The sequence below is a fragment of the Microplitis demolitor genome, chromosome 5, assembly GCF_026212275.2.
Source record: "Microplitis demolitor isolate Queensland-Clemson2020A chromosome 5, iyMicDemo2.1a, whole genome shotgun sequence".
Taxonomy (NCBI): domain Eukaryota; kingdom Metazoa; phylum Arthropoda; class Insecta; order Hymenoptera; family Braconidae; genus Microplitis; species Microplitis demolitor.
The window spans coordinates 9,833,828-9,856,815 of NC_068549.1; the positions used below are offsets into that span (position 1 = coordinate 9,833,828).

At 29.3% G+C, this 22,988-nt stretch overlaps 4 protein-coding genes across 5 annotated transcripts; 3 read left to right on the forward strand and 1 right to left on the reverse strand.

Annotated features, from left to right (window-relative positions):
- The first annotated feature begins 601 nt into the window (after positions 1 to 601).
- On the forward strand, positions 602 to 6,519 carry LOC103578447 (ataxin-2-like protein). Of its 2 annotated transcripts, XM_008559551.3 has the most exons (7): positions 602 to 1,160; positions 1,246 to 1,358; positions 1,542 to 1,650; positions 1,938 to 2,264; positions 2,334 to 3,653; positions 3,715 to 3,895; positions 4,001 to 6,519. In XM_008559551.3, exons 2-7 carry the CDS (start codon positions 1,321 to 1,323, stop codon positions 4,534 to 4,536), a joined length of 2,511 nt encoding a protein of 836 aa, XP_008557773.1. In that variant the 5' UTR covers positions 602 to 1,160; positions 1,246 to 1,320; the 3' UTR covers positions 4,537 to 6,519. The 2 variants fall into 2 exon arrangements, with proteins under 2 accessions (XP_008557773.1, XP_008557772.1); XM_008559550.3 differs by having other exon boundaries at positions 602 to 1,358.
- Positions 6,520 to 8,738: 2,219 nt separating this feature from the next.
- Positions 8,739 to 13,571, forward strand: LOC103578446 (probable ATP-dependent RNA helicase DDX55 homolog). The gene is made up of 6 exons (XM_008559549.3): positions 8,739 to 9,211; positions 9,276 to 9,383; positions 9,444 to 9,716; positions 9,808 to 10,166; positions 10,867 to 11,764; positions 11,849 to 13,571. Exons 1-6 carry the CDS (start codon positions 9,089 to 9,091, stop codon positions 11,885 to 11,887), a joined length of 1,800 nt encoding a protein of 599 aa, XP_008557771.1. The 5' UTR covers positions 8,739 to 9,088; the 3' UTR covers positions 11,888 to 13,571.
- A 344-nt stretch (positions 13,572 to 13,915) lies between these two features.
- On the forward strand, positions 13,916 to 18,436 carry LOC103578444 (uncharacterized). Its single transcript, XM_008559548.2, has 4 exons — positions 13,916 to 14,172; positions 14,565 to 14,766; positions 14,836 to 16,544; positions 18,048 to 18,436. Exons 1-4 carry the CDS (start codon positions 14,098 to 14,100, stop codon positions 18,405 to 18,407), a joined length of 2,346 nt encoding a protein of 781 aa, XP_008557770.1. The 5' UTR covers positions 13,916 to 14,097; the 3' UTR covers positions 18,408 to 18,436.
- A 608-nt stretch (positions 18,437 to 19,044) lies between these two features.
- On the reverse strand, positions 19,045 to 22,613 carry LOC103578443 (clumping factor A). Its single transcript, XM_008559547.3, has 5 exons — positions 22,444 to 22,613; positions 21,833 to 22,160; positions 20,722 to 21,762; positions 20,389 to 20,650; positions 19,045 to 20,317 (listed from the first exon to the last, which is right to left on the reverse strand). Exons 2-5 carry the CDS (start codon positions 22,142 to 22,144, stop codon positions 20,187 to 20,189), a joined length of 1,746 nt encoding a protein of 581 aa, XP_008557769.1. The 5' UTR covers positions 22,145 to 22,160; positions 22,444 to 22,613; the 3' UTR covers positions 19,045 to 20,186.
- Between the last annotated feature and the right edge of the window lie 375 nt (positions 22,614 to 22,988).

Genomic DNA, 22,988 nt, shown 5'->3' on the forward strand with positions numbered 1-22,988 from the left:
TAATATTAATATCAATTCCTATTCGGGGTGAATTTCACTACGCGAAAATTAAATAAACGAAAAATCAACCATACTCCGCATTCACTCCGAATTTATACAGTATAAATATATAATAAATAGGTAAAAGTCTACACAAGCTAAAAAAAATTATATCCGAAAGTCAAAGGAAAACGATTAATTTGTTTTCGAAACTTCCTACTGTGAAAATTTAAAAAAATAGTTTTTACTTTATTAATTCCAATACAACATTTATTGAATTAATCTTCAGATTATTATAATGAGAAATAAAATAAAATATTTATTTATCAACTAATCGATAAAAGTAAATAAATTATCCTCAGGTTTTGAATGTTAATTAAAATGAAAAAATATTCAAAGGACTGAAAGAAAAAAAAAGTAATTTATATAATTACAAAGTTATTTAAATGAATATGAAAAACAAATACGAATGAGAATGTCGCAATGAGTTAAACGCGCGATGCCAAAAATTTTCCTAAAGTCGAAACAGGATTGGTCGTTAAATAAGAAAGAAGAGATTTTATTGGACAGTGAAAGCTCGCCTAAGAGTTTTACTTTTCACCGAGAGATCGAGACGAGAGAGAAATCTATATATGTTAAAGAATATTCTCTTTTGTTCACCACATGTTGATTAATAATATAAAATTCGATAAGCGTGAGTGGAATCGGAAGTCGTGGGTGTTATCTTATAAATACTTAGATGCGTAAGTTACGCGATAAACATACGTAAAAACGTGACTGCTCCCGTTCCTTTTTAAAAAGTCTCGCTCTCGGAAGGATTCCAGCGAACTAGCAAGAACGAGGCAACGAGGGGTAGAAGTGCGCTGAGTTACGTCACACGCGACATTAGAATTATAATTTTCGTGGTGGCCCAAGTTGGTCGTCTCTCTCCCCAATTGTCAGTTATCTTTGCCACGAGGTGTGGCTAGTGATTTATATTTTATTTTCGTAAACAAAAATCCATCTTAATACACAGTAATAAGTGTGTTTACTAGCACACACCTTGTCTCAAGTTATCTAGGCGCGTCATCAGCATAACCTCTAAATTCAATCGTTCATGTTGCTAAATTATACGGACTTAATTGACCTTTGTTATCATAAATAAATTAATTAACTTCAAGTTTCTCAGTGGCATTATTGCAGTGAGTTTATTGTATTTTTATTTAAAACTTTAAATTATTTTGTTAATTTAATCGGAAATTATTCAAAATTCCGGTCCCCACTAAGAAACGAGAAGGTGCCCTGCGAACAGGCGATAGATTTCTGCAAATCAGTGACCAAGATTTTTCCTCAATAGATACCATGAATAACAAAAGAAAAAATCGTTCCAATCCAACTAGGTAATATATAATTATCCTATTTTTATTATATTATTTTATCCTCGTTCAAACTAACTTAAATTTATATAAATGACAGCTATTAAGTTGTCAGTCAACTGATAAGACTTAAATTTAGTTTTTATACTTTACTTTTATTTATTTATATAAACAATAATTTAAATAACATTATTATTTTAATTTTAGGTCCCCTCGAGCTCGAGGTCCTCAAGAGAGAAGTGTTGTTGCTGAAGGAGTTTACAATAATGCTCATTTTATGCATGCAGTAACAAGTCATGTTGGCAACATAGTTCAGGTGATAAATAAATTCATTTTTTTATTTTTATTAATTAATTTTTTAATATGATGTTGAAAGTTACAGACATTAGAAAATTTTATAATTTTCAATGAACAAAATAAATACTGACTGACCAAAATTTTTAAAAATGTATGTGAAGAATTTTTAAAATTTTTCTTGTGTATAATTTTAAAAAAAGTTTTTGATGACGATTTACTTGATAATTAAAAACTCTAAAACTGTCAGATGTCGATTACTTTCAGTATCATTTTTAAATAAATTATTTAATCGCTATTTTTTTTTAGATTCAAACTCAAAATGGCTCATTGTACGAAGGTATATTTAGAACTTTTTCAAGCCAATTTGAAGTAGTTTTGGAAATGGCACATCGTGTAGATAGTTCAGGCAAGATTTGTGTAGACACTGTGGTTGAAAAACTAATATTCAAACCACAAGATATAATTACGATGTCTGCTAAAGATGTAGACTTAGATTACGCAATACGAAACACATTTCAAACTGATACATCAATTAGTAAGTTTAATGGTTTAGTGGGAGAAAAAGAACTTGAACCATGGGATGCACCAGCAACAATAAATGGCGATGACTATGAATTAGATGCAGGAAATTCTGTACGAATTTATTTATTTATAAAATAGTTTAATTTTATAGATATATACTAATTATTATTTATATTTTAGAATGGTTGGTCTCCTGATGAAATGTTCAGTACAGCCGAACAAGTATATGGTGTACAAACAACATTTGAACCATCTTTAGTCGGTTATACTCTTCCATTACATCGTAAAGACACTAAAGAATTCAAAGATCAAGAACAAAAAGCTGCTGAAATCGCGAATGCAATAGAGGCTCAACCAAATCACAAAGCTCGATTGGATCTTGAGAATGGTGATGAGGAAGAACGTTTTGCTGCAGTAATACGACCAACTAACGAAGGAAAATATGTTCCTCCTGCTAAAAGAAACAGTGTTAATTCAGGTAAATTGACACGATCAACACCGCCACCACCATCGCCTGGTTCAGCGAACAATAAAAACATGTTTAATCATCCACCTCCTGGATCAACGGCAAATTCTTCTCAACCAAGTAACATTCCATTAGGGGGCCCATCAAATCATCCTCCAGTACAACATCCGGTAATGGCTATGCCACCAAGTGGTGTTGTTGTTGCTTACAATACACCACCACCATTTGTTCCTCCACCAACGACACAGCCTCCTCCCGTTGCAGCGATTCCAGTGATACCTCAAATCCAGCCTCAACATCAACATGGGTCAACGATGTCACAAGTCGCATTTGCTCCACAGCAGCCACCACCGCCAAATAAATTAAATTTAGAAAAAAGAGAACGTCCAGGGCGACAACAAGGTTATCAATCAGACAAAGCGCCTCCTGCTCCATTTCCACAAACTGCAACTTCTCATCAGCAACAACAACAACAACAGCAACAATCGCCACATACTCCACACACTCCTATTCAACAGCAAAATTCTCTTGAAGGTCAACGAAGTGATCTTCTCACTTCAAAATCTGATCATAGGAAAATTCCTACCCCGAGAACAAGAGATGAACAACATGCTGAATTACGACAATTTTCATCAGATTTTAAATTAAGTGACCAACAAACACAAGAAACTCAATCTATCCCACGAAAACAACAGCAATCACATCAAGATACACATACACAACAATCTATGCAACCATCACATCATCCACCAGTTCATCAACATCAACAATCATTACCACAGCCTCCACAACATCAAACGTCTCATCAACAGCAACATCAAAATGTACAAGAAGAAACAATAGTTGTTTCTAAACCACCATCAGGTCCTGTATCTATACGGCCTACGACACCACCTCAAGTTCAACAACAAACTACACCGCCAATGCAGCAAAGTCACGAGCCAGCTGTTGAAAAATTAACGACAACCTTCAAAAAGTCAACATTAAATCCAAATGCTAAGGAATTCAATCCAAACGCAAAGCCATTTACACCGGTAGGCAATAATAATAATTAATATTTTAATTCAAATAACGAAGACTGATGATACGTTTCAGCGATCGCCAAGTACACCAACTCCAAGCAGACCACATACACCTCAAACACCCCAATATTCCGGAGCCATGCCTACTACAGTAGTTATGACACCAGCTTACGTCATGACAAGTCAACCACCAACCGCGTTCTCTCAACCTCAGGCCCAACCTGTAGCAAGGTTCCGGAAGGGTCAGTATTTAGGTACAAACACACAGCTCTTGATTATATATTTATATATTACAACAAAAAAATATTAAGTACCATAAGAATCACTGGTTATTGAATTATAATTAAACTTTACTCTAGTACCAATGATGCAACATCGAGCGCCAGATATTGCATCACAAATGCAGGTAGCAGCCGCAACAGGGCAACCACTGCTTGCTCCTGCGCCACTACATCCATCATTTCAGGTGCCTTATCCAGGACAACCAACTTATCAACAAATGGTGCGTATGGTACAAGCACCACCACCACCGCCACATATGGCTACGCCTTATCATCATCATCATGAGTCGCCTGGGCCTCAAAATCCTGGTATTCAATATATGGGTCACCACGGACATCCTCATCAACATCATGTAGGACAACAGCCGCAGAGTCAAACACAATCGCCAGCTAATCAAAATCCTCAACATACACCTGGTGCATATAATCCGTCGGGTACACCACAAGCATCGTATCCACAGCCTCCACCTCAAGGTCACACACAAAACTACCCACTTATGTGTCCATTGATTCCACCACATTTATCAATTCCACCACAACACATGCCGTATTTACAACCTCAACCACCTGGTGCTCAACAAGCAATACCAGTTATTTTACCCCATAGTCAGTAGCTACGACGGCGATTGAGAAGAGAGAAACGTTAGTATTTTAATTGAGACGCAAAATAGTTTATAATAAAACATAAATAATCCTCTTAATAATTAAATCTATTTTATTAAATATAAATAAATAAATATCTTTAATAAAGATTTATTTATTTAAACTTTTTACATCAGCCGTTTTAGGCGTCAGGTGTCAGTTTTTACTACTGATGATTTGCATTTAAACTTTTTTATTTAATATCATTCTACATAATGCTCAAATACGTACCTTATTATTTATTTTTTATTGGGAACTGAGATTTCGAATAAATACAACAACTTTTTTTCATTCACAAGAGCTAATTATTTAAATGCAGCATTAAGTGACACAGCCGTCTGGCTTAAAGGATAAATAATACAAAAAAAATAATAATAATTTAAAAACAAAACTGCGTCTCAATCAGTGTCTAATTACTGCACTATTACTATTCTCTCGACTCAGGAATGTTTACGTTCCCGTTTGTCGGCTCGATTGTCATTAAATCTGCAATCTTATAAACGATTTTTAAATCGTAAAAAAAAATCCACGTGAAATTGCGGGGTTTTTTGCGTGGATTTTATTTAATTTCGCGTCCCCGTTTGTTTTATTATTAATAAATTCAACTAAATTATTTCTTAGTAAAACAATTATTGTTAAAATCACAAAATTATTTGACTTTATCTTTCAATATATTTTTTTTTATCTATAGATTCTTCATTCTTACTTTGCTGTTTAGTCAAAAAATTTCATTATTTTTCACCTTTAATAATATTTAGCTGAAAATAAAAAATTAAATTAAAGTAAGCAAATGCAAATTAAAATTTCAAGTGCTGGATCACAAATAAGACCTTTCTAGGGAATTTCTCAACTTTAATAAATGCCCGAAAATTAAATTATAATAATAAAATCTATGCGTGAGTACAATTACTACGTTATTGTAACCAAACAGTCATTATTGCATTATATATTTAAAAAAAAAAAGTCTTAAAAATATATTTTGTTTATGTACGTGGTCGGATGATTTTGAAAAATATAAATTTTATCAACTTCTTGTTGTCATTGCGAAAATAAGTATCGATTGCAGGTTACAATAATGTAAAAAAATAAAATTTTTAATTTTTTCTTATATGTATAATTATAATGAGGATATTACCAAGAGAGGTCAAATTATCTAAATTCGACAGACGTACTAGTAAATTATTAATATACTATCATGCAGAGTAATTAATCATCATATCTCTGCAATTTGTTAAAATAATTTTTGTTACAAGATGCTAATTCAGGAAAATATTAAAAAAAAATTTTTTTAAATTAAATCGGAGACAATTGAGTAAAATATAAGAAAAAAATTTTCTCATATTTGTCTGCAGTTATAGAATAGACGGAAAATAATTATTTTATCATGCAAAAAAATAAATTAACTCGTGTACAAATGTTTAATAATATTTTATTTAACAATTAAATATCGACAATATTAATTATTTAAATTCATTTTTTTTATATAATTACTGTATGTAAACAGCTAAACTTTGCAATTAAATTAATGTTAATATAATTATCATATTTGCAATATATTAATTAAATTCGTTATAAAACGTTTGTAAACGAGTTAAGTAATTATAGACTCTAATATCAGAAAAGTCTGAAATTAATATGTTATTAAATTAAAAATCAATGAAAAAAAGAAAAAAATTAAAATAATATTGGTTGGACAGTTAAAAAAATTAATTAATATTGTAATAATCATGATATTTTGAGTTCATAAAATAATAAAAATAATTAAAAGAGAATGAGATGAATACATAATAACGACGATATTAGCGATAATATGAATGTGTGGAAAATGAATTTTCCTATTTACGAAACAAGCTTGCTACGAGGCATCGTTAGACACAAATTTTATATCAAAGAGATTTAAAATAAAACATCTAAATAAAACGAATAAGTAAAAACACCATATCAATACATTTCTATTGTTATTTAAGTTGAATTTATTATTTTCCTTTGCTATTTAGTTTTTTTTTTAATTTACTTTTATGTTTAATTCGAATTTTCCCGCGATTATTTAAAATTTTCTTAATATATCCTAATATAAGGTACGTTCAGAAATTCGTTTAAGGAGACGCAGCTTCTGCATTTACAGATATCTGATGAAACCAGATGAACAATTCGAAATCACCATAAAACGTTAATAAGCTCTGTATAATAAAAGGTAAATGCAGTGTCAGGTACTTTTTTGTTCCTCCAGTTTTAAGTAAACCATGTAGATTTTCACTTACAAACCATATGGGTAAATATTTATCAGTCTCCAGAATGTTTTTCTGAACATGCCCTCAGACAGTCAGGGTTGTCAGCTAAAGTTTGCTTTCATTTTTTCATCTAATAACGGCAGTAGATTTTGAACAAACTAAATTCCCAGTTTGATGACAAAATTTCCCTTCAACTTTACGGCAAATATACATCAACTTCTGTCGTTCTTCAGTTTTTTTATGGAGGGGAGACGAGATCTCTACCTCCATAATCCATAAATTTCATATATAACTATATATACAATGTGAGTACAACATACAGTGCAAACCGACAGAAAGTTGGCCACTTTTAATTTACTCTTTAAATACTGGCACTTTCCCGCCCAATACCAGCAGTAGATTTTGGGGTGCCTAAGAGAGATCCGAACGAAAATGTAGCCAACGCAACAAATGCAAGAAAATTTAAAAGCAAAATTAGTCAATATCAAAATATATACATTCCACAGCTTATATATTACACCAAATGAAGTACAAATCAAAATAAAAACTCTAAATTGATATGACACCCACACTTCAATCGTAAAATGTGATAATTGAACAAAAATCCAGTTACCAACATGAAAAAAACAAATAGTATGAATAACAAACTTGTTATGTCCTCAACAGCCTCAGGTGCCTCCACCTGTTAATTGATTAGTAAACTTGAGATATATAAGAAGCGCGCATTTAAATTCCATTTGAAATTATATATTAATTTCTTACAACACTTATTGCGTCTTAACAATATTGAGTCAATAATTTAAATGATAAATCGTCGTGGCACATACTCTTTAAATTATATATTTTTATTATAAGAAAGTTTAAATAAATAGATAGATAAACCTTTATTTTGTATTCAGAGAAATATAAATACAAGTTGAGTGGTCTTGGAACGTTTCCTGTCATCCGATACTTAAAACCTAAACAAAACATACGCATAAAAATCATGAATAGGTCCTTGTTCTAAAGTTTACCGTCAATATGGTTATAAACAAATACATATTCTATCAACAAGTAAGAAAAGAAAATATATAATTAATAAATGTTACTTACTAATGAAAACCATGTCTCACCAGAATTTAACTATTACTGTTAATATTAAATAAAGAATGACGCGTATAATAAATAAATTAAAGAAAATATAGAAATATAGCATTATATTAATTATAATAATGTTTCACAATAAATAGTAATGTCAATCGTACTAAATAATTAAATATAGAATAATTATGGAGGAATACACCTCTGATAGCCTAGAATATTTAACTGGAAGATTGTATCTAAGTACATATAAATAGAATAAGTAATAAGAAGTTGTAGAATGGATAAAGTGAAGAACGTATATGTGTAAGTTTATATCCCAAATTTGAATTAGTAGAAAGTATAAATGTATAAGTATAATATTTAGTAAAGAACATAGATATATAAGAATATATACATACAAGCATGAGTGTGAACATGAGAGTAGTGGGGAGAAGTTGGAGAGTGAAGGTCCGAGATCTCTCTGCCGTCTGATGTAACTTCACTTCTCTCCGAGAACTCTTTACGAATACAACTGTTATTACTGATCAAGTTTTATCCATACTTTATAATAAAATTCAGTCTTCAGATAAAAGTTATTTCATCAATTACATCTATCCTTAATCATAGTTTAATTATTTCATTAAATAACAATCATAATCATCATCATCGTAGTAAACAATAAATTTATCCACTGTTTTCAAATTCAAAATTTGGTCCCGCGTGACAACGAACTGCCCACTGTCCAGGAGGTGGCGTCAGCTCCGATCCTAGTAATCTCCCAGGACATAACAAACTCTTTAAAAGTATATATACTCTTTAAAAGTATATATACTTTTAAAGAGTTTGTTATTCATACTATTTGTTTTTTTCATGTTGGTAACTGGATTTTTGTTCAATTATCACATTTTACGATTGAAGTGTGGGTGTCATATCAATTTAGAGTTTTTATTTTGATTTGTACTTCATTTGGTGTAATATATAAGCTGTGGAATGTATATATTTTGATATTGACCAATTTTGCTTTTAAATTTTCTTGCATTTGTTGCGTTGGCTACATTTTCGTTCGGATCTCTCTTAGGCACCCGATTTTGGTTCCGAACAAGTTGAGTTTTCAAATTGACGACAATCTCCAGCCCAAGTGGAAAGTGAGGAATTTTATGAATACAGAAATAAATAATTAACTTATAACCTCAAAAGCTGAAAACACGTGGGTATAAATGTTGTTAAAAATATGTCTAATAACTCTACAAATGGAATTAACGAGCAAAAATGGGAAAATTTAGGGGTTACTCTAAGTAATAGAGTTTTAAAAACTTTAAAGTTACTTAAGTTTCACCATCCAACTCCAATACAAGTATGTATCCAGTAAAATATATATTTTCAAATTTTTATTTATCAAAATATTACAATAATTTTAGGCAGCATGTATCCCTATTTTATTAAATGGAAAAGATGTTGCAGCAGAAGCTGTTACTGGAAGTGGCAAAACGCTAGCATTTCTTATACCATTGATAGAAATTCTACAGGTATTTATTTATTAAATAATTTATAAATCATTATTTTATAATTTGAATTTATTTTTATAGAAAAGAAGTGATGAATGGAAAGCAACAGAGATTGGTGGTATAATTATTTCACCAACAAGAGAATTGGCTACTCAAATAAGTGAAGTATTGAACTTATTTTTGAAAGACATTCCAAAATTAAAGCAAGTATTATTAGTTGGTGGTACTACAGTAAAAGAAGATGCAATAAAGTTAAAACAAGGTGCTAATATTATTATTGCTACACCAGGAAGATTAGAAGATATTTTGTCAAATTGCAAAGATGTTAATTTAGGAAAAGCAGTCAAATCATTGGTTACTACTCTATTGTTATATAAAATTTTAAAATAAATTTATAGGTGATTTTAAGTATTAAATTTTAATATTTTTTATTCTATAATTTTAGGAATTATTAGTATTAGATGAAGCTGATAGACTTTTAGATCTTGGATTTTCGGCAACATTAAATACAATTTTAAGTCAATTACCACGTTTACGAAGAACTGGATTATTTTCTGCAACACAAACAAAAGAATTACAACAATTAATACGAGCAGGCTTGAGAAATCCAACAATAGTTGCAGTTAGAGAGAAATCTAGTGTTTCTACACCAATATCACTAAACAATTATTATGCTATCGTTGAACCTGATCATAAAATTGCAACTTTAGTTAATTTTATAAAATCAAAAGGCATTGATTTAAAATATATGATATTTTTTTCTACGTGTGCGTGTGTAGATTATTTTGGTCATATAATAAAATTGTAAGTATTGATTTTAAGTAATTAAATATTTTATAATTGTATAATTTATTTAGATAGATAGATAAAAGATTTTATTCGACAATATACATATTAATTTAAATAATAATAACAATAATAAGCTAACAGTAAAAAATAAGCTTCAACATCAAGTACATTTAAATTCAAAGTTGATTTATTATCATCAATATCGAAATGATTTATCATATTATGCTAGATGACTAGTAGATAAACCTAAATAGTCCTGATTTGCGTCTTTCCTACGTAGCATAGGCTGCAACAAAAATTAACTTATTTTTTAATAACCCTAGAAGCATTGTCTTAAGCAAGTTACTCAAGGGAAATCCTTCAGTAAGTTTCTTACGGATGATTTAAATAAGACTTAAACAAGAAGGATTTCATAAGTATATTTGCTAAAAACTTCATCAAGTCTTGCTTAAGATACTTTTTAAAGACTTACGGAAATCTATAGAAACAGTCTGCAGAAATTCTTAATTAATAGATAACAATGTGAGATCAGAGTTCCAAAACTCAAATGCAGTGCTTATAGCTAATCCAGTAGTCCTCATTTAAATTTAAAGTGCTACAGACTGGCAGTACAGATTTACGTAAGACTTTCTTAAAAATGCTACTAGAAAATTGGCCCTGATTCATATAAATCATTTGTTTATTTAAATTTTATTTTATTTATTTAAATTTATAGAATGTTTCCTGGCAAAATGATATTTTCTTTACATGGAAAAATAAAAGATCGAAGAAACAGTATATTTGAAGAATTTCGTAATATTGAAGCTGGTATACTTATATGTACTGATGTAATGGCCCGAGGAATCGATATTCCAGAAGTAGATTGGGTTTTACAGTACGACCCACCATCTACTGCAAGTAACTTTGTACATCGTTGCGGTAGAACTGCACGAATTGGTCATCAAGGCAATGCATTACTTTTCCTTTTACCTACCGAAGATGCATACATTGAATTTATCAAACGAAATCAAAAAGTTGAATTAGATAAATTGGAATTAAACACTCCTGCAGAGCTTATTCAAAAATGTTTAGACTCTATGAGAAATTCACAGCTTGATGATAGACTTTTATTTGATAAGGGCAATTGTGCTTTCGTATCATATATACAATCATACAATAAACATGAATGTAATTTAATTTTAAGATTGAAAGATTTAGATCTTGGTTTGATAGCAATGGGGTTTGGTCTTTTACGAATGCCACGTATGCCAGAAGTTAAAAATCGTGACACATCATCTTTTATAGAAATGAATATTGACATTAATTCAATCGGATATAAAGACAAACAAAGAGAAGAAAAACGATTGGAGAATCTTAATATTTATCGTAAAACAGGAATTTGGCCTAGCAAGGATAAACGAAGGATGAAAAATACAGAACCTTGGTCTGAAACAAAAAAAAAAAAAGTTGAAAGACAAGATAAACGTATAACTAAAAAAGATAAAAAAAGCAAACGAAACGAAACTAATGGATCTGCTAAATCAATAAAGAAAAAAAGAAAAGGACCTTCACAAGAAGATTTAGATGAATTAGCTAAGGATATTTCATTGATAAAAAAATTGAAGAAAAAAAAAGTGAGATTTGATACTGTATTATATGATTTAAACTAATTTTTAAGTTTTATTAACAAAAAATTTATAAAATAATTTTTATTGCAGATATCAGATGAAGATTTTAATGAAGCTTTTGGAGTATAATATGTACATAATTAAGTATTTATTTGTTACTTATTCCTATTAATATACAAATTTAGAATAATAAAATTCTAATTACAAACGAAAAGAAATGGGTGATTTTTTAAACATATTTTATAAGTAATTAATTAAATTTCATTAGTTCTTCAAAGTCAAAAAAATTTCGAAAAGGTTTCGAATCCTACCAAAGAGGAAAATCTTTGCCGGCTACTAAATTTATCATAAGCAAGCCGTCATCCGCAGCTCCGTCTGCGTACATTATATGATATTTATATTGTTGTTAAAAATTTCGACGAAACTCCTTTCATAGTTGATTTTCGGAAAAATAACAATAATGGTAAATACTTATAAGTGTAAGGAAATATTTTTGTAGAGGTCAAGTTTGGATCTTAAAGTTAAAAAACGCGATTGTTTTCATTTTTGACCCTGCCGCAACACTTTCGGAGTTAATATTCGGAAAAACAGCAGTAATGGTGGGTGCTTGTTAATGTAAAGATCATTAGTTTCCTAGTTCAAGTCTTACTGTCTGATAGTTACAAAAAGAGACATCCGATCATACCGGGAATGAAAAGGTTTTATATTTTTTATTTCAATCAATTTAAAAATGTCATTTTTTGGAAGATTTGATGAGGAAATCTGCGTACTATATTCCTTAGTCTAATACAGAAATTAAATTTCAAATTGATTTTACAATATTATTTGAACAATAATTAATGAGTGTTCATTTTTCTTATATTTTCAATTTATCGAAGCCACGACGTCAACTGGAAACATTCTCTTGTAAAATTACATTTTTATCTTTTAAAATTTGTAAAAAGTACCGTATATACTTAATTGCAATCTTACAAAATTGATTATCATACTCCTGAAACGCCATAAAAAATTAACTAATCAATTGAAAATAAAGTTATAATAGTGTTAATTAATGCTTATTTTATAAGGTACAACATGAATTTTACGAAATTAAGTTGTGTCTTATCATTCAGAAGTAATTTGTTGATAAAGCTGCGAAAGTAAATTTCTTGGAGTTTCTTCTCTAAATTTTCAAGACAATCAAATGATTAGAAGAAATTGTAGAAATAATAAGTTATATAGCGGAAATTATAGTTCATTGCACGAATTTTAAAACCCATTTTACATAATTGAGCTATAACTTTCTGTCCAGAAGTTATTCAAAGATAAAGCGATGAAAGGACATTTTTATGCAAATCAAACATAATTAAAAATACCCACATCTCCCGAATTAATTAACCGAATTGATCAAGGTAATCGTCCGAAGAAAAAGTGTACCAAATTTCACAAAAATCTGATAAGAATTGTAGCCACAATCACTCGGGCATATCGCATCATATCACATATATAAATAAACTTTTGAACTGATCGTTTTTTTTCGATAAAATAAAACATATAACTAAATTTTTCGAAAATTGCGACATGAATCCTCTACAATAGCTACATTTTCCCAAGAGTAATCAGCTTAAAATGATCTTTTACTGAATAAGTTTCATTAATTTCTTTGAATGTGAGAAAAAGGATAAATGATATTCCACTTTAAGGTGTGCAATAACAATTCAAATGCACAATAAAGGATCTATCGTGTGTCAGCTCTATATTTGTGACAAGACTTCTATTTTTTAAATTATATTTTAGATTTTATTTTTATTATAATAAGAGGCAATTTTCTAAAAATGAAACATGAAAAAAAAAAATGTTATTTTGAAACACTTATGTAATATATAATAAAATATAGTATATAATATGCATATAAAAATTTTTTCGAATTGTAACTGATTTTCGTTAAAATTAGTATTAAAAAGAATTGTGTTAAAACTTATTGTATAATTTTTTATTGAAATATTATAAACAAAAATGTCAATCAAATCATAGACAATGTGTTTTTGTTATATATACTGATAAAAAATTTTTCTTGTTTACTTTTGCTATACTCGCGTATATACATTCAACATTTAACATTCAACACAGTGGTACAGCTGTGACTCAATTCCCTGTAAAAAGAGTGGGGCGATATGAGTCAGACTGGGGTTTTAGAGCGTACAGCATAAACGAGAAGAAACGATGAGTCTTATTCCAGTCAGCAAAAAAGACTTCAATATGAGGCGTGTAATAGAATAAATAGAATATCAATAAACTTTAAATTTTTAACATTAACTAAGAATATATTTTTCTACTTTTTACTAAATTATTTTTAAGAAATGGAATTAAATGCCCAAGTCAAAGAAGATGACCGTCCAAAGTGGCTTTTGGAGCTGGAAAATCGTAAACGAAAAGTATGTTAATTTTTTTTCTTATCCTAATAAATATTTTGTTCAGACTAAAAATAAATATTTATATTGTTAAAAACAAATTATGCCAGTAAAGAAAAATAATTAAATTATTATTTTTATATTTGTTATTTATTATCTGTAATTAATTGATAAGATCATTTTATATAAAAATAACAAAAAAAAATTTTTGAATTAAGGTAAAAGGCCTAGTACCCCATCAGGGAACTAATACTCGATCACTTCATCTATTTGTATAGATATATTTAGTAAAATTCAGTAAATATAGATATACAAAGACATAAGTGATCAAATATTAGGTCTCTTACCTTATATTATTTTTCATGAGATAAAAATATTTTATTTTACAAGTAATTAAAATTAATGAATTTTCTCAGCCACGATTAGCGCATGAAGTTGGTGCTGGGTCTCCTTGTATTAAATGTGGATCTAATTGTCCAGGACTTGATTTACATTTTTGGCGAAAAATATGTAAAAATTGTAAATGTGGACATGATGATCATGATGTTCCTATTGACGAATTTCCACAATTTGATTTATTATTCGGTTCTTCGGGAAAATCTAAACGCAAATTAATTGGTAAATAAATTATTTTATTTTTTGTATAATTAATTTACTAAATTTTTATTTAATTAATTTTTTTTTCAGTTCTTAAAATTAATAAACAACAAGTGGATAATGAAGAAACTTTTGAATGGGCACCACCGGATACGACAAAAGAACTTGCAGCAGATTATATGAAAGCTTTGCCAGAAGATAAATTACCCATTAAAGGATCAGTAGGAGCTGCTTTGAGAAAACAACAACTTCAGAAGCAACTTCCGTTACATGACATTGATCATAAAGTATGTGATGAATTATCAGAGTCAGAGAGAAAACAATTTGAAAAATATTTGGAAAATTTAAAAAAATACGTTGGTCAAGGAAAAGTTTCAAAGATAATAACAGCAAAACCTTTTGAAAAATCTTTAGTAACACCAGCAAATGCTTCAGAATGCTTTACACCTAAACATAAACCAAGTTTAATAAATAGCCAACCATTAAACCTTCGTACTCCCAGTAGTTTTATACCTAAATCTATGAAATCATCATACTCTACTCCATTGGCATCACAAGAAGAAATTTATAATCCAAATCTAAGTTTTAATACATCAGTAAACGATCCAGAAATAGCTCCGAGAATACTTGAGACTCTTCGTGGCCCACTTTTAGGACAAATTACCAATGATAGTCATAAAATGGCTAGATATCATCATATTATTGAGAATATGAAAAACGAAGGAAAAGTTGCTGCGGCTGATTCTGTTTCTGGTACTCGTAATCTTGCATTAAATATTTCAAATATTACTCGACTGCCTCACGATGAAAAGTGTTATCCTATTGGATCAATGGAACAAAATCTAGAAACTATAAATAATAATCCAGATAACGAACAAATTAAAACAGATACAGTAGTGTCAACGCCGTCTTCCATAATTGATTCTATTCATTCCAATAATCATAATTTAGCATTTAATTTTGCCCAATCTAATTTACATTCCGATAATTATCAGAAAAATGAGAATATTAATAAAAATAAATCACAAACCGAATTTAACGCTTTAGACTTTCCACAATGGTCAACAAAATTAATAACACCATCAATAAATTCATGTGAATCGATTTCTCAAGAAAATAAAAATTCATTATTAGCAGACAAATTGTTATCAGATGCACTTTTACCACCAAGCGCAATTAATTCTGCAGATATTATTGGAAGTACATTAGACGAAAAAGAACTTTCATATATCCGTGAAAAACTTTCATCAAAATACAGTGGTAAAGAAGAAGAACCTATTGATTTAAATAATTTATCAAAATCCCGAGAATTAATAAGAGATAACGGAGAAGAAAAAAATATTAAAAGTTATATAAACCATAGTGCAGAATTTAACAATCAAAATATTCATTCAAAACCAATCCACGCTCACTTGAGTAGTTGTAATAGCCCTGGAAATTCAATTATTAGATCAGAGCAACTTAATAATCCTGTATTTCCAGAAGAAGCTTTTGGTAAAACAAAAAATTTCGAGAGAGATTCAATTATTGATAATCTGAGCGACGCGGTGAATGATATATCGATAACTCATTCAAAAGTACAGAAATGTCATAAATGTCAAGAAGGAATCGTTATTAATGATGTTGTTGTAACCGCTGAGAAAGCTAAAAATGCTGTATGGCATCCTGGATGTTTTGCTTGTTCAACTTGTAATGAATTACTTGTCGATTTAGTTTACTTTTATTATAAAGATAAACTTTATTGTGCTCGAGACCTTGCTAATTTATTAGAAATACCAAGATGCTTTGCATGTGATGAGGTAATATGATTTTGATTTTAACTATAGTTATTATATTTATTCATTTGGCCGTAAGACTCCTTGCGGCCATCCAAAGTACATAATATTACATAATAGTGCATATAGTAGTTAAATAATGAATACCAAAAATAATAAGATTAGTATAATTATTCCATTCATCATCTTAATTACCAGTCATTCGATTTAAGAAATAATCTCTTGGTAACTCATTCTATATTCTAATTGCATTAATTAAGAACGATTAGTCGTATTTCATGCTGTGGCAATTTGGTAGCATCAGATAATTTCGAGGATACCACCTCTGCGAAAACGAGACTCCAACAGGCAGAAATCTTTCAAAAATAGTGATTTTTTATTTAAATATAATATTTCGTAAACTAAACAACAAAAGAAAAATTCCCGCCTCAATTTTAGAGTTAGCCATCACAAATTATTATAATATGTTATAACATGCTTATATTTTGATATTTTTAAAATATGACGGACACAAGCAGTGAGTTTTATTTAAATCTTTAGTTGTTGTTCACCAGTTGTATCGGTGTGTACCCTATCAAAAAAAAATCCACGTGAGAAACCAGCTTATATTCTGCCCTGTGAATTCCTACATGACGTTTTCGGATGAATTCCCATATAGTTTCCTACAGGAATCCAACACAAATTCCTGTATAGATTCTTACGTGGTTTCCCATGAAAATCCACAGTCCACAGTATCCTAAATCCATATGGGAATCTAGTATGGATTCCTTTGTGAGTTTTTAAAATTAATTTTTTTCCATGAAAATTCGAAGCATGCCAAAATCCATGTAGGAACCTAGTTTAGATTCCTATGTGGACATACAAGTTTCACCATGTATATTAAATTCTTACATAGAAATTCTAATATCCAAGTTCCTATATGGATTTATAACATGGGAATCCAGATATTCAAGTTTCTTTATGTATTTTTCGTATGGAAATCCAGATATCTATACTTTCCTACATCGATTCTTATATAAATCTGTCTTTCCTGTGTTGATCCCCATGGATCCTTGTGTAAATCCATACTTTTCTGTATGGATTTCTGTGGATTCTCATATAATCTTGTATAGATTTTTTTGGTAGGTCAATTATATCATTGTATGCTATGCAGTAGTCAAATATTGAGAATTTCAGCATGGTAATTAGTTTTATCTTTGTTTGTAAATTAAATACATCACCTAAGTATTTAGCCGACTCAGAAAACTCAATCACATTACCATCAACTAAGATTTTCGGAACAAATGTACAGTAATCATTCATTAAAGTTTGCGCAGTACCAAAGATAACAACTTTTGTCTTGTCTACATTTAATTTTAACCCGTTTTTCAAACACCATATCTGTATTTCTTTAATTTCAGCGTTAAAAATATTAATACATCTCCTAATTTACATGTTTAGTAAATAACCAGTCATCAGGATAGAATAAATATTTTATTACACAATTAATTATTTACTAAATTAATATTTATTTTATTTCAATTTCAGCTAATCTTCGTGAGAGAATATACTGTAGCAGAAGGACATAATTATCATGTTAAACATTTCTGTTGCTGGGATTGTGACGTTCCATTAGCTGGACAACAATATATTTCAGAGAATGATCGTCCTCTTTGCTTAGTTTGTTATCAAAAAACTTATGCCAAAATATGCGATAAATGTCGTCAAGTTATAGCAGCTGATCAACAAGGTGTAGCTGTAAAAAATCTTAACTTCCATGCATCTGATGAATGTTTTTGTTGTGCTACGTGTAAAAAAAGTTTATTAAATGGCAGAATGGCGATCAGAGAAGATAAACCATTTTGTTGTAAAGAATGTATAACTGTCTATCTACATACTAAAAAATAATAAATATTTTATAATATACATTAAACATATTTAATTTTATTTATTACAGTTGGTTCCGCGTCTTTTCATCCCGCGACAAAATATCTCCGGACATAATATCCCCGACAAAATTTAAATGTTTATTTGTACTATTCATAACTAATTTGGGTGCTTGTTTTTCCGGAAAATTGTGGGAATTTAATCGAAAGATAATTTGTCGGAGATATCATGTCCGGAGATATTTTGTCGGAGGATCTTTTGGCGGAGGATATTTTGTCGCGAGATGAAAACGCGCGTTACCATCACAGTTATTACATAAATTTAAACCCTGAAACATAAAGCGCTTTTTCTCGCCTCCGGGCGGAAAGCGTCAACTTTCGTCCCGCTTTGCAAAACGAAGTTGCCGTTTTCCGCCCGGAGAGGAGAAAACGATTTTTCACCATACCGGCACCGAAAGTTTAAATTCCTGTTTTGTTTAGAAGGAAGAAAATCGTCCATTTCTTTAATGTAAAAACAAGTGATGAAACGTAGCACATGCGCCATTCTTTCCACAAACAAGCAAAATGAGAATTCATTAAAAAAAAAATAATTTTTTTGTTTCATCATATTTGTTTTATTTAAAAGTAATACAACAATATGAAATTGAACATTGATAAATTTTTACTTTAGAATTTACTTTTCAATTATTAAAAAAATAAAATTTTAATATTGTACAATAAATTTTTGTCTGAACCATTTAGTATAATATATATATATTTTTTAATTAATGACAGTTTACAATAGCGGAGTTTTAATTTCATTATATTTATTATGCTTATTGGTATCTTATTATCATTCGTGCATTTAGTATCAAGTGTCATGTTAAATAAGTAATCACGATTAACATTGTACGTATTACTTTAGTATTTACGAAAATTTCTAATAGTAATATGTTAATCGTGAAATGTTCAGTAGGCCATTTCCTTAAGTATTTTATCCACTATTGGTGGACATATGCTTTGGAAGGATCTGTCAGTGTGAATTAAACCGACTGTAGTATTACCATTGGGTACGTTAGCAACAATATATTTTAAGTATTAGTTATATGCGAGACATGTTACTAGCCAATGATATACTGATCGTTCAGTGATGGACAATATTTTTAACTATTGTTTTCACTATCAGGTACGGTCAGTAGGATGATGAAATACTAAATGATGTCAAACTACAGTTTATAAGTATAAAATATGTTAAAACTATACTTTCGAAATGTCAGCAAAAGTTTAGACATCTTTAAGATGGATTTTATAAATTTTAAATTATTTGTATAAGGTAAAAGACCTAGTACCTGATCAGGGAATTAGTACTCGATCACTTCATGTATTTGTATAAATATATTTAGTAAAATTTAGTAAATATAGACATGCAAATTCATGAGTGATCGGGTACTAGTTCCTTGATCGAGTACTAGGTCCCCTACCTTATCTTCATAAATATATTTGTACTCAGAAAAAAAAGGATGTCTTGGCTTAAAAAATTTTTGCGTTGAGTTGAAAACAAAAATTTTCTTGGGTTGAGAAAAAATTTCTTGCTCTAAGAAATTTTTTCTAGTCATAAAAGAATATTTGTTTTCAATTCATAATGTAAAATTTTTCGTGTGTCAAGAAATCCATTGTTTCTGTGTAAATAATTAATAATTTTCTTTTTACAAATTTAGATAGTTGGATCAATTTTTATGTTAAAATTAAAATTTTTTATCAATATAGTGTTATTACTTAAAAAATAATAAAAACAAATATTTAAATTATAATTACTGAAAAATTATTCAGAGTCACTATCAATTACAGCTTTAATTTTTTTGCGTATTGCTTGATGCCGAGTAGGCGAAATTGGCGGTGGAGTTGGAGACTTTTGTTTTTTTGGAGGAGCTCGCCTAGATCGAGTTACACGACCTGTTAAAATTAAGGAATGCATGAAAAAACATCAATATTTAAACAAATAAAATATTTTTTCATATTAATACCTTCTGATAAAATATTTTTGGGATTTAAAGAAGCAGCTTCTTGAATGCGTTCACGTTTACGTTTAGCTGCCCTGCATTTTTCCAAAGTTGGCCGTCCAGAAACACCATTTTCTTTTAATAATTCTTTTAATTTATTAATCCGTTGTGTATCACTTTTACAACCAGACCAAAATCTTTTATAACATTGTACTCTTATACCTGCCACCCGTATTAATTTTTTCAAGTTTACAACTTTTTTCTCAAAAGTATCTGCCTTGGTGGACTAATAAAAAAATTAATGAATAAAATAATTATAAATAAAAAATTTCCAAAACTTACTCTAGTCACATTTACCTTTTTTTTTGTACTTTTATTTTTATCTCCATCTTTTTCATCTTCATCGCTGTTACTGTCACCATCTTCACTCTCTGACGATTTCTTAGATTCATCAGTACCATCGGATTCTACATCTTTACTATTTTTCTTTTTATTATCGGTCTTTTCATTGTCATTTTCATCATTTTCCTCATCTTCAGAAGTATTTTTTTTTTTTTTAACAAGTTTTGAATTTTTATTATTTTTAGAAACTTTGGAAGCTTTTGAAGATTTACATTTTTTATTTGATTTATCACTTTTAGTATCGATTTCATCGCTAGCATCATTGTCGTCTGAATGGTTTTGGTTGTCTATTTTATGATTTATAACAGGTTTTGATTTTTTTTTATCTTTATTCTCTTCAACTTTAGAAATATTTTCATCATCTTTATCATTTTCACTTTCACTTAATTCATCTTCTGAAGATTGTCTAGTATTTTTTGGACGACCTCGAGATTGCTTGGTATTTTTCGGTTTTTTAGTTGAAGTTTGAACATTTTTTTTCTTTTTGATTTCAACATGATCTTGATCAGAATCATTTTCTGAATCCATATCTAATTCAGAATTACTACTACTAACTTTTGACTCATTTTCTTTTTTCTTAATCTTTTTAGCTTCAACACTTGGACTGTCAGTATCTGAAGGAAATTTTTTATCAGAACTATCAGATTTTCCACCTGTTTTATTTTTAATTTTTTTTTCCTCCATATCTTCATCTTCATCTGAATTTTCGGCTTCTGATACTTTCATCTCTAATGTTGAATCATTTAATGGTTCCTTAACGATAATTGTTTTTGGCCGAGTTTTGATTCCTTCTTCTTTTTCACTGTCCGATGAGGCTTCTTTCTCACTAGCACATTCTACCGAAAGTTCTAAACCATCGACAACTTCAGAGTCTTGATCATTATTTTTAACTTCAGATTTAAAATTATCTGTCTCGTCATTTATTTTTTTATTATCCGAGGCAAGTTCACTCACTTCATTTTTTGCATCAATTTTATTAAAAGTAGATTCATCTAGCTGTAAAACAAAAAAATTTTTTAAATAAAAAATTAATAATTTGATAAAATTACTGAATTAAAATAATTACTTTAGAGTCTTTTGATTCACTTGAAGGTTTGTTTTCTTCGGAATTCGTTTCATCTTTTTCAAGTGGTTTAATTTCTTCTTTATCAACATCTTCTTGTAGAGAATCATTCATTTTGGTAGGAGAAATATAATTGACGGCTTGAGACTCATTTTTGTTTTCTTCAACCCGAGGTTTTTTAATACATGTTTCATCAAAGCCATCATTCTCACGTGGACGTTTTTTTATGATTTCTAACCTGCTTGTATCATTATCCAACTCACGTTCCGTTAAAATTTCCTTTTTTTTATCAGTATTTTCACAGTCTGACTCCATTATTCTTTAATTATGACTAAAATGTAGATAAAAAAAAATTATTAGCTTTAAGGAAATACTCGTATTTTTATTTAATGTTGATTTATGATTAATAATACGATTAATTTTTTAAGTTAATTAATTATTGAACAACACATAAAAATGTATAGATATAATAAAAATCCTTATTGTTATCGATGAAACGAACTTCGTATTATTTTTACAATATTTTTTAACCATTCTATTAATCTTACATTTTTTAAATTTATAAATAAATAAATAGCCTATATACATAATAATATGTAAAAATGTAAACTTACTGTAATCCACGTTTTTGTTTGTAAATATTAGTACAGTAATATTTTTTTCGGCTACTAACAATTTGCGCGGCAAAATGTAATATCACAACCTCTAATACTATTGCAAACCAAGCTCGTTAAATAACCGCCCAAATTATGTAGGAGCAGAAAATTCTTGGAAATGGATATTTACTTGTAGCCCCTTCTCTTCTAAAAAAATTAATGCGCATGCGTTTAATCCATACAAATATACTTATGCTTCATATAATTTTAATCTAAAACTAATTACAAACAGCTTATAATTAATGTAAATTTTACATGCGAAAAATTAATTAAATTTGTTATATATAAATGTATGACTTAAAATTTAAAGTGTCACAAAAATTATTTAGCATTTTAACTGGGTACCATCAGGAAAGCCTACCAATGACATTGGCTAAAGAACCATGTGGCTAAATGTAAACTGGCTAAAAGAGAAGTTGGCTAAGTTTTATAGTGGAATCAGTGGAACTATAAAAAAGAAGCAAATAGAACTTTTCAATCTAATCGTAAAGCACACTCTAGGG